The sequence below is a fragment of the Brassica rapa genome, chromosome A04 (genome assembly GCF_000309985.2).
Source record: "Brassica rapa cultivar Chiifu-401-42 chromosome A04, CAAS_Brap_v3.01, whole genome shotgun sequence".
Lineage (NCBI taxonomy): Eukaryota > Viridiplantae > Streptophyta > Magnoliopsida > Brassicales > Brassicaceae > Brassica > Brassica rapa.
In genome coordinates, this window is record NC_024798.2 from 13,053,789 (window position 1) to 13,066,411 (window position 12,623).

Sequence of the window (12,623 nt, forward strand, 5' to 3'; positions counted from 1 at the left end):
AGGCTTGTCCGTGTAGAGTAGAAGACATGAGACCGAGGCTCTTCAAGTGAATAAAGACCATACAAAATTCTTCCAAAACTCATCAACTGCTTTGTTTGCTTTTCCTTTATACAAACACCATCTGAATCAAATTTATAAGACTAAGGATCGTCGGAGGTAACCTTTGAAACAGAGAGAAACAATTAGAAATTTGGGGACAAGGACAACCACATCATCTTTAAGAGGAAGAGTACATAAAAATTTGGGAAGATCAACTGAGCCAACATGTGTAATTAATAAGGAATTTTTTTCATGACCAACGAGATAACATGTGCACTTGCACTAGAATCATGATACCACTCACTACCATAATGATTTGAGACATAGGTGATCCTCATAGTTGCCAAAGCAAGAGAAAAGTACTCGTCTTGATAACTGTTATTGAATTAATGTTAGAAACAAAGAGATTGATGACATGGTTTGCGACATATTAGAAAAATGGGTCGTTCATTGAACTCAGATGAAGCCCTTGATACGAATAAAGTTGTTGATGAAAACCATGCTCTTGATTTGAGAAATAGCCACGATCTCTACCAGTAGAAAATTTACAGTTTATTTGGCCTCTTCTATGTTGTTGTAGTAACTAGAGGTGTGGAATGGGTTAAGCCAAGTGAGGCATAGCTCTCAAACTCGCCTCTTAACAGTTTGTGAATATGCTACTAATATTATAAACTACTACTACTTTTGAATATGAAAAGGACAATTATCTCAAAAATAGTCATTTTTAAGTTTTTTCACAAAAATAGTTCTCAAGAAAGAAAATGACCAAAATAGCTATTTTTATTTTAAAAATTTTAATAAATATTTTTTTTTTAATTTGAAACCATATCCCCAAAACTCGCCTCTTAACTCTAAACACTACGTCTAGATTAGTTAATTCCTAAGGTACAAATAAATTTTTATCTTTTAATAAAATTTATTTGGTCATTTTCTTCGTTGAGAGCTATTTTTGTGACAAAAATTTAAAAAGTGTGATCTTAAGAAATTTCTCATATGAAAAATATAAATAATAATTAATGTCCAATTGTTTTGGTAAAACCTTGTAAAAACTTTTTTAAACTGTTAACAAGGACAGAGTTGAAGATTAAAATCTTTATATACACACTTGTATGCAGGCTCTCACGTGTTTATGAATTTAATATATTTGACTAACTAGCTTTCAACGAAAGAATAAGATTAGAATTTTGTGGGAAATAAATAAATAATAGATAGAATTCTTCTCTGTAATCTCTTATGTAATAATGACAGTGGAGTGTCGGACAAACAGCCCAACAAGTGGAATCAGACTTATGTAACTTTTTAATCACGGGATTAATCCCTTAACCCAATGCCCTAATTGGTATTTAATTTTGATTATTTCGATGCTACATATTGTCATATCTTGATCACGTGCCGCTACCAATCCAGACATTTTATAGTATATGGAGTAAACGATCAATATGTACGAAAAATTCCAAAGAGATTGATTAATTATAGTTCACGAAACTGGTGAACTTTATTACAGCACGAAGAGAACTTGAGGAACAAGATCCTGTTTCTAGGCAACAAGTAACGTTTGAGTTCAGACACTTTGCTTCTTACTTCAAAATTACCACTACGTACATAGCCAAGTTCCTACTTTCTAGTTCCCTTGTCCACAAGACTACAACCATTACTATTTTTTTCTGTAAGGATGCGTTACGATCTCAATCCAGATTATGACACAACATCAACATTAGTATACACCATAAATGTTGCAAAATAATTACACTTTGTTTAAGAGTTGCACCATATATGTTAGCGTTTATAGCTTAAATTAGTGGTGTTATTAAAGAGTATTCAGAACATTGATCAAGCTCTTACACAACAGGAAGGTGACCTATTGACTTAGTTGACCTATTGGCTAAGTTAAAACTCTGCTCATCAAATTAAAAAAGCAGTTTAAACTATTAAATTTCAGAACTGGGTAAAAGTAGTTCTTCTCTAGGAATTAAAAAAAAAACTTTCCGAGGAAATAAAAGTCTAATGGAGAAGATAATAAAGAAAAAATAAGCGGTGATAGAGCTAAAAAGCAAACACTTTACACTTTTAATTATGAATCAATTTGATTTGACCTCCACTTGCCTTGGTTTCTTTTGGTTGCACTCTATTGCAAGCAAAATTAACGTATTTAGCACATAACATGAGTTATCGAAAATCGAACTCTCTTTGGTAATTTAATTAGTCTTAAACAGCTGAACTATCTTTTGCAATTTATCATGTCAACTCTTGCTTTATTTAGAATCTTGTTTTTTTTTTTGAGAAATATTTAGAATCTTGTTGAAGGGAGTAAATTTTTGTTCAAAATTAAATATCGACCAATTATATCTTATTTATCTATTTCAAACACGATTAATATTGACACTCTTCCATATTTAGTTTCACTAAGCACTCATCTGGATACGTCTAGAAATGAATTTGTAAGAATTTCCTCACATCGCTGTACTAATTTTTATAAAAATATTGCGTGGACGTCCCTGCACCCAAGTGATCCTAGTTAAAGATAAGTGTACACTAGACTAACCGGATGTTAAATTTTCTGAATTGATAAGCCTCTAATAAGGCAATTTCATCAAATTTTCCAGTGATCTGTTAAAGAAAACATATACTCTTATTTTTGGTCAAACAAACACATACTGATCTCATGCAAAACCACATTAACAACTAACAAGACTGAGTTTGTGGCTTTTACTGTTAGATTTAGCTGCAGTTAAAGTATGTCAACAACTTTTGAATTTTATCAACTTAATCAGTTATTTTATTTAGGAGTGGGTAAAGCTAACACACCGACCTTTTACTAAACAGTATATTAAAAATGGAAGAATACAAGAAAGCTGAAAATAAAAATAAAGGAAAAAGAACAGCAATCGAGTGAAATGATGAACGTACAAACCGATTTTATTTTATATGGATGATTTTAATATTGTGGGGGCCACGCTTTCTTATCCGTGGTCATAAGAGATTTAATAATTGGTTACCAAAGACAAGGTCTAGGGTGAGATATTTGTTCTTCAACTTGTATACTAATTAAGAGGAACTTCTTTAGAAAGGTTGAAACTATTTTTTTGTATTTTCCTCATATACTAATAAATAAATAAATAAAATAATAGTTTCACCATGCATAATAAAACAAACAAACTATATAAGTAGAAATAATAATAAATAAAAAATGTTTTAGTTAAATACAAAAAAAAAATTGTTTAGTTCCTTGAACAAAAAATTATTTACCTATTTATTCTTTTTGTTCATCAAAATAGTTGCCAATGATAAAATGTTATCCATATAAATAATATCGAGTATATTTTTAATTGATAGAGTAAAAATAAAAAATAAATAAATCAATCAAGATTTAAAGAATCGATTAGGACATGTTAGCTCAATAAATGCATTCTAGAAAATATTTATCTGGGATATGCTCATTAAAATTAATCAAATCAATACAAAAGTAGAGAACATTGTTTTATCAAATGCTAAAAAGTCTATTAATCAAATCAAACGTTAACTACAAATTTAGTTCAAACCGGCAGTTATAATAGATCTTTAAACTTTTTAAAAAATCAATTTTAAAAGAAAATTATTAAAATTAAAACTATATAAATAAAAGACCATTTTTAAATATCTCACTACGTCATTTATTACTAAATAATTTAAGGTAATGAAAACTAAACTATATTTAGAATATGATTGCTAAATATTTTAATGCAGTATAGCTAAAATTATTATAATCAGAGAAAAAGACATAATTTATATTGTTTGAAAAGCTTTTAAAAAAAGCTTTTAGCTAATTGTAGCAAATTCAAATATATATTTTATATTTCCAAATATTTTTAATTTTTCTTCAAGCAGAGCTATAATTGTTTTCTAAAAGACATTGAGAATTTTTTTTTTGACAAAAATGAAATATATAAAAAAAATCAACGTCTTTTAGAAAATAATTATAACTCTGCAACATATTTTATATTTCATAGTTAATATTTTAGAATATAAATTGAAACATATTGCAACTTTTCTAAAAAAATATTACTAATTATCTGCTTAAATATGATTTAACTAACATTACACCAAAGTACATAATACAAATAGTCATGAAAATTAAACTATTTTGTACTAAATATAAAAATATCATTTATCTTACTAAAATATGAACATTTTATAGAATTAACATTTATATACAGTGTGTATCGAAGATAGAAAGAAAATATTACATTGTATTAATTTAATTTTTACTTAATTATATAATTAACATTTATTATTATTTTATTTTATTATTTAATTGGTTATTAATAAATTACAATGATATTTTGTAACTTTGATTACGAGGTTCTGCATGACACAACAAAATATTTAGTTATGAGGTGCAAAACTTTCAACTTTAGTTTAATTACAGTTTGCCATATTGTTTTAATAGTGAAACAAATTTATTGTTGTTTAGCTAATTGGTAACCTCTGTATTATTATTTTAGAAATTTTGTTCATATGTATTGCATTTGCATTAATTCTCACAGTAATATATTACATTAACACCCTAATGAATTAAACTATATAAAATATATATACCACTATAAGAATTCTGACTTTAATATTTTGCTTAATATTTTTCCCAAATCACACTAATATTAAAGAAAATATATTTAAAGTAATACTATTTAATAATAGTATTACAAATATATTAAGGACATCTTCATCCCACTCCATTTTTTTCTCTAAAATGGAGTAAAAATAAATATGGAGTAAATAATGCAACCCAACTATATATCTCACTCCATAATGAAATTTATTCCATAAATGGAGTAATCTACTTTTTGTTCGTTCATCACTCCATTATAGAATGGGAAATTGAGTAGGGTTGGAGCAATTTTACTCTATTTTGGAGGAAAAAATGGAGTTTTACATTGAAGATTCTCTAACATGCGATGTTACAAAATTGATATTTCTATTAAATAAATTATGATTGCATAGAAATGTTAAACAAAAAATAATACTTCGTAATTTTACTTTGAAACAGTAATACAATTTTGAATTTCCTATTTCGGAAAAATATTCTTCTTTTTTGTATTTTTCAGATTTTTTTGTTTTGATTGTTTTTGCTAATCCTTTTCAAATTACATAAATATCAAAAAATAAAATGAATAGTTTTTATACAACGATTAAAAGTATAAAACGTTTATCTTTGATTAGTTTTAGCTGAATGGTTAGCTTTGTATCATATAGCTGAATGTTTAGCTTTGTATCATACACATGATAAGATCTTCATTGAAATGATAGAAAATAAATAAACAAAACATCCAAAGTAATGACCCTTGATATGCTTAACAAATCATAATCAACTCTTCATTCTTGATTTGCTATAATGAGTCCATATATGAAAGAGTATCTCCCTCTAAAAAAGTTTTACTTATGAGTTGAAGGCAATTTTTTTTAAGCAATAAGCAATTTGCAATTTTCTAAGAAAACTATTTTTTTTTTTTTTTTGTCTAAGAAAAATATTATATCAGTTAAATATTACTTTGTCAAATTGTAAAAAGTATTCAATTTTTGAAGGAGATAAGAAGGAAATCAATGTAGCCTTTGTTGCTTAGATTGTCTGGACGTCGTTGTTTCTATAAATCTAGGCATCACTATTCACTATAAAGAGTTTTTGAATCTAAGCAACAAACGGCACATTGATCTACAATTCCATATGAAGAACAATGTGATGAGGACAATACCACAATCTATGAATAGTTCCAAGATATCACATTTCAAAGAACTAAAGCTAATCAAACAAACATATTTCACATATATCAAACTCTTCTTACAACAATTACGATCAACCCCAAATGAAGACTTCCAATCTAATAAAATAATGGTGGTTATGGAAAAGAAAAGACTACGTTAGTTTTTGGTTACTTGAAATAATGCAACTGCGCAAAATCAAGTAGCTCAAATTATTATATTCTTTTTTTTTTTTTTTGCAATAAAAAGATATTCTATTACTCAAACTTGAGGTGACCTGGGTAACTAGGCCGGAATAGAACAACCAACAAAGCACAAAGACCTATGAAAAGATCGGGCATTCCTAGCTAATGAATCATCAATTCCATTTTGCACTCTTGGGAAGTATTCGATCTTGAAATCCGGATAACACATCTTCAGAAGTTGAATGACCTCTAGCTCGGTTGCGAACTTTGGCCATGCTTGTGGATCCACTACCATTGCTATCAGATCCTTACAATCTGTCCCAAATCTCTGACATGTCAAGTGCTGTAGCATGCTCTCCATTGCCCATTTTAGAGCTTCCAATTCAGAGTGTAGTGATGTCTCTCGCCTCCTTAGATTCCTCATCCCCATTAATTGGATCTTCCCTCTCTCATCCTTCCACATCCATCCAATTCCACTGAATTGATCCGTAGAGGTCCATGAACTATCCACCATACAAATATTCTCCAAGCTTAAGGCTTGTGTATCTTCACCCATTTGTGTCTGTGTAGGAGCATGTATAGATTCCTTTGCATTGTACCATGCCTGGCATTCACTCTCTGCATATCTTACTAACTCCAAAGGGTCTCTGTCTATACCTCTGAACAGTTTGTTGTTCCTCGCTTTCCAAATGTACCAGATTATCCAAGGATATGGGTCTCTGTCATTTTCTGGCCCCATAATACTATTCTTCCTCCAAAATAGGTAGTCCATATTGGTATAAATGCTCGAAGTCGGGAATGTTTGAGCGCTTGTCGGTGTTGATGACAGTGCCCATGCTTGTACTGCCGGTGGACATTCAAAAATCGCATGAGTAACCGTCTCTTCAGCTTCTCCACACCTTGGGCAATAATTATCACATTGCATATTACGACGTACCAAATTCCTTGTGACAGCTACCTGCCCTGAAATTAGTTGCCATATAAGATGACAAATTTTTTGTGGTGCATCGACTTTCCAAGCAAAGGCTTGAAGTTTGGTTATGCTGGGCTCGACAACTTCTTTTTCCCCAACATCTCTCAATATATTTGTTGCTACCCAATATCCAGATTTAATAGTATATTGTCCATTTTTGATATAGCTCCAGCAGAAAGTATCGTGTCGGTGAGTTGGGCTTATGGCCAGACTCTGAATCGTTGGTATGTCTTCCTGGTCTACATACTGCTTCAATGCTCGAACATTCCACTCCTTTGACTCAACATCAATAAGATCACTGACTGTCATCTTTGGATTAACTACTGGGACTCTAGGGTAAGCCGGCCTTGCTGGAACCGTGGGAATCCATGGATCTTGCCAAGCATTAATTTCATATCCTGAATGAACTTTATTCCTGATACCCAAAAGCAATAGTTTCCTTGCCGCTATGATACTCGTCCACACATATGATGGGCTATCCACTGCACCGATCCGCAAAGGCGAACTCAGCCGATAGTATCTTCCCCGGAGGACTCTCGCCACTAGTGAGTCTGGGAATTGTACAAGCCGCCAAAGCTGCTTCCCTAAAAGAGCTAGATTAAACTCATGAATCATGCGAAACCCAATACCTCCCTCCTCTCTTAGGGGCACACATCTTCTCCCATTTAGCCCAATGGATCCCTCGTTTTGGAGGATTTGAACTCTACCAGAATTGTGCAATGGCACTCGCAAGGTTCTCGCATATTTCCAACGGGAGCAGGAAACTGGACATGACCTAAGTTGGAAGAGCTAACATGATAGATTTTATTAAAACTTCTTTTCCACCTTTCGATAGCCATCTACCCGTCCATCCATTCACTCTATGTAGTAGTTTGTATTTTAAGAACGAAAATAGCTTACACTTAAATCTACTAATATCCTCTGGAATTTCTAAATAGGATCCCTTTCCTCCTTCATTTTGGATACCAAAAGTGTCCTTAATCAGCTGTCGTTCATTAGCTCAAATTATTATATTCAAAATTGTATGTATAATAATATACAAATAACATAATGATATTTGACACATTCATAAATAAACGAATTGCAAATTTTACCTAATTATTTTGTAAATATTCATATCCATCAACGCATGACATCGGATGAGTTACCGAATTTAATCTATTTACAGCATATCATAGTTAAATTTAAGATCATGAGACAGTTTAACTTTTTGGATTGGCCTAATTGTGATTGGGTACCAACATAAGATACACACTATATATTATAAGTTATAATCTTAAATAAACACACTGAATGTTTTTCACTATTAGATAATCTAAAAGCATATGGACCTCCAATTAGATCATACAATCTGTAGACAAAACTGATTTTGTCATAAATAAATTGTTTGCAGAATCTCCGTGACGGTTGATATAACAATAAATCATAAAAATCATAACCAGCAAATAAATAAAAGCAGCACATGGAAGCCATTTGCGCAAGGATCATTCCTGTAAGAACCCATTACCAAAAAGCTGATAATAATGATAAAAACAGCAGAGACATTCGAACCATATAATTAAATACAAATAATTTCCAAGCTAGATTCGATTTTGATTGTTTGATCTACTTGGTCTATGAACAAAAGAAACAAAAATAGTAAACAAAACTGAAGGATCTAATGTAAAGTCAAAAGGAAAAAAATAAATTTAAACAAGCTGTAACTGCAGATCATGTTATGTCTTGTAGCTATTTAATCCTACGACCTATAAGATTCTGGTTTCTTGTAAGAAATAATAATATAGGTATAACATAAACTTATATACATATATATATATATATATATACTATGCAGGAAAACCTAATAATTCTTTTAATTTATTTTTATCAAATTTATGATTGGATATTTTAATTTTATTTTTTCCAGTTTGATGAATTTTTCAGATAAGAAGATGAATTCAGAAAAATATTTTAATGGCTTTTATTGAGAGAAAAATGCAGTTTGATAAAAAAAATAAGTAGGTTATTTTCCATATATGTTTGATGTTTAATTTTATCACCGGTCATTTGTAAAAGTAGATAATATAGTCATTGGTATTTTGGTGCTATATACTATTCAGGTGTTTAACTAAAATTTTTATTTTGTTCAAATACTTTCATTTAATACTATTTTCCCGGCAAATATAATGGGTGCTAATTTCAAGAAATAAACTTGTGAATATTCAATGATTAATGAACCCTGGAAACTGAAAGTGCAAAAACGCATTGATTATAGTATTTATAAAACTCTGCATATTTTGCAGAGAGAGCAGGAAGAGAGGTTTGGTTTCGTGTGTGAGCTGTTACCCTTTCACATGCTCTCAGTTCTTCTTTAATTCTCTCTTTTTACATCTTGTTGTCTCTCCCTCTCTCTCTCTCGCTAGCGATGCGGTTTCGTCCTTGGAAGCCATGAAAACAGAATTAGTTTCACCGATCTTGTTCTTCTTCTCATTCTCTTGTCTCCTTCTTGTCTCCTCAGGTTTAAACTCTGATGGAGTTCTCTTGATGAGTTTCAAATACTCCGTTCTTCTTGATCCTCTGTCTTTGTTGCAATCATGGAGCTACGATCACGACAATCCCTGTTCGTGGCGAGGTGTGTTGTGTAATAACGACTTCAGAGTTGTGACCTTGTCTCTCCCAAACTCCAAGCTCGCCGGTTCGATTCCTTCCGATCTGGGTTTCCTCCAAAACCTCCAAAGCCTCGATCTTTCCAACAATTCGCTCAACGGGTCCTTACCGGTTGAGTTTTTCGCCGCCGGTGAGCTCCGGTTTCTAGACCTCTCTAACAACTTGTTCTCCGGCGAGATCCCCGCGACGGTCGGCGATATGCACAACCTCCAGACGTTAAATCTCTCCGATAATATCTTGGCCGGAAAGTTACCGGCCAATTTGGCGTCTCTTGAGAGCTTAACGGAGGTTTCTCTGAAGAACAACTACTTCTCCGGCGAGCTTCCCGGCGGATGGAGATCGGTTCAGTTTCTAGACATCTCCTCGAATCTGATCAACGGTTCATTACCGCCGGATTTCTCCGGCGACAGTCTCCGGTACCTGAATGTCTCCTACAACCAAATCTCCGGCGAGGTTCCTCCTGATGTCGGCGACGGTTTCCCTCGCAACGCCACCGTGGATTTCTCCTTCAACAATCTAACCGGTTCGATCCCAGATTCTCCGGTTTTCCTTAACCAGAAATCAATTTCGTTTTCCGGAAACCCGGGTTTATGCGGAGCTCCGACCCGGAACCCATGTCCTATTCCTTCCTCTCCAGCCGCCGTCACACCGACGTCTACGCCTGCACTCGCAGCCATACCGAAAACATTCGGGTCAAATCCAGAATCTGACTCGGTCGGACCGGAAAACAATAAGTCAAATAACCGAACCGGTTTAAGACCGGGGGTTATAATCGGGATCATAGTCGGAGATATCGCCGGAATCGGAATCCTCGCTCTTGTCTTCTTCTACGTCTACAGATACAAGAAGAAGAATAACATGCAGAAGAACACACACAGTTTAGAAGCTAACGAGGTTAAAGACACAACTTCGTTATCACCATCATCGTCAACAACTACGTCCTCTTCCTCTCCAGAACAATCTAATAGATTCGTGAAATGGTCATGTCTACGTAAGAGTCAAGAAACAGATGAAACCGAAGAGGAAGACGAAGAAGAAGAAGAACATCAAGGGCCAGGAGAGACCAAGAAAGGGACGTTGGTGACCATTGATGGAGGAGAGAAGGAGCTCGAAGTAGAGACTTTGCTTAAGGCCTCTGTTTACATTTTAGGAGCAACCGGTTCGAGTATAATGTACAAGACGGTTCTCGAGGACGGTACGGTTCTAGCGGTTCGCCGGTTAGGTGAGAACGGTATGTCTCAACAACGCCGGTTTAAGGACTTAGAGGCACATGTACGAGCGATTGGTAAATTGGTACATCCTAATTTGGTTCGTCTCCGTGGATTCTATTGGGGCACCGACGAAAAATTGGTCATTTACGATTTTGTCCCTAATGGTAGTCTCGTCAACGCACGTTACAGTGAGTCAACATCATCTCTCTTTTAATTTCAACCACTCTCTTTTCATGACAAACGCGCATGCTAGCATTATATCGTATGGTAAAGGCACATGATAGTGTAATATCTCTGTTAGGTTGGTGGTAGTTAGATATGTTTTCATAAGTCAACAGTGGGCCAAACTTTGCTACTTTGCTACTTTGCTTTCTCCTGCTATCTTGCGCATATTTACTGACTTTGTTTTGCGATTGGATAGGGAAAGGAGGGTCGTCGCCGTGCCATTTACCGTGGGAGACTCGGCTCAAGATAGCAAAAGGTTTGGCTCGCGGGCTTGCTTACCTTCACGAGAAGAAACATGTGCACGGTCACTTGAAGCCTAGTAACATACTTTTGGGGCAAGACATGGAGCCCAAGATTGGTGATTTTGGTCTCGAAAGGCTTCTTGCTGGAGATACTAGCTATAACCGAGCTAGTGGGTCATCAAGAATTTTCAGTAGCAAGCGGTCAGCATCAGCGTCCACACGTGAATTCGGGCCTACACCGAGCCCAAGTCCAAGCTCGGTTGGTCCTGTATCTCCTTATTGCGCACCTGAGTCGCTCCGCAACCTCAAACCGAACCCGAAATGGGACGTTTTCGGGTTCGGAGTGATCCTCCTCGAGCTTCTTACAGGGAAAATCGTGTCGGTAGATGAGGTCGGGATTGGAAATGGACTGACGGTAGATGATGGGAACCGTGCGCTGATCATGGCTGATGTGGCGATCCGGTCCGAGTTGGAAGGCAAAGAAGACTTGTTACTTGGTCTATTCAAGTTGGGTTATAGTTGTGCATCTCAAGTTCCACAAAAGAGACCAACCATGAAGGATGCTTTAGTAGTATTTGAGAGATTCCCTATGAGTTCTTCGGCTAAGTCTCCATCGTACCGTTACGGACACTATTAATCTTCATTCGCACACTAACTTTGCAAGCCCTCTGTGAAGGCCGAAGTATATATACATTAAGCAACTCGTTCTTGTTATGTGTTCACTATAATATTTTTGTATTATTTTTAGGATATCACCAACTTTGGTTTACTTTTAATTTTTAAATTAGTGTTTGTGCTGGCAAAAAAAAAGAGTATTCGTTATGATTTTCTGTTGATATAATAATTTGTACTAGTGTTGTCTTGTCGTTGTATCATAACTCGAGTTTAAAAACTCGGTAGTAGTATTTGACTATTTGAAGTTAAATCCCAGAGCTACTTAGTGGAGGCTTTCCGTGGGAGGCTCGTGTGATGATCGGTCTCCCCAGCACCATTGTGGTACCCTTGGTTTTCTTTGGTGGGCTGATCTTCGGTCCTTTTGTAGGCAAGGAAGAACGGCATCAGGATGTGGCTCTCACCTCTCCCGATCTTCTGCTATGACTCGCATTACTTCCGAAGTCGAGTCTAATAAGAGTAATCTTCAATGGTTTGTCGGGCTAGCTAGATGGTGCCCTAAAGGTTTACTTGTGCGGGTAGTGGTTTGAAGCTCTAAGAGCTCGGGCTCTCTTCTTCCTGTGGTTGTTTGAGATTCGTAGCTGCAGCGGTTAGAATTGGTAAAGCTGCGCGTATTTAAAGCCAATCATTTGGAGCAGCGCTGCGGGTAAGCCAATTTCTACCAAAGCGTGGTCTCATAATTTATCAAAGGCTTTAA

General features: G+C 34.6%; 2 protein-coding genes across 2 annotated transcripts; one reads left to right on the forward strand and one right to left on the reverse strand.

Annotated features, from left to right (window-relative positions):
* Nucleotides 1-6,057: 6,057 nt before the first annotated feature.
* LOC103864627 lies at nucleotides 6,058-7,545 on the reverse strand. The gene has a single exon (XM_009142392.1). It carries the CDS (start codon nucleotides 7,543-7,545, stop codon nucleotides 6,058-6,060), a length of 1,488 nt encoding a protein of 495 aa, XP_009140640.1.
* Nucleotides 7,546-9,158: 1,613 nt separating this feature from the next.
* On the forward strand, nucleotides 9,159-12,107 carry LOC103864459 (probable LRR receptor-like serine/threonine-protein kinase At4g37250). The gene is made up of 2 exons (XM_009142206.3): nucleotides 9,159-10,975; nucleotides 11,209-12,107. The coding sequence occupies exons 1-2, from the start codon at nucleotides 9,358-9,360 to the stop codon at nucleotides 11,889-11,891; spliced, it is 2,301 nt and encodes a 766-aa protein (XP_009140454.1). The 5' UTR covers nucleotides 9,159-9,357; the 3' UTR covers nucleotides 11,892-12,107.
* The last annotated feature ends 516 nt before the right edge of the window (nucleotides 12,108-12,623 follow it).

Coding starts and splice junctions, on each gene's coding strand:
- LOC103864627 (XM_009142392.1), bottom strand. CDS start 7,545: ATGATTCATGAGTTTAATCTAGCTCTTTTAGGGAAGCAGCTTTGGCGG.
- LOC103864459 (XM_009142206.3), top strand. CDS start 9,358: ATGAAAACAGAATTAGTTTCACCGATCTTGTTCTTCTTCTCATTCTCT. Junction 10,976..11,208: donor TCTCGTCAACGCACGTTACA/GTGAGTCAACAT, acceptor GCGATTGGATAG/GGAAAGGAGGGTCGTCGCCG.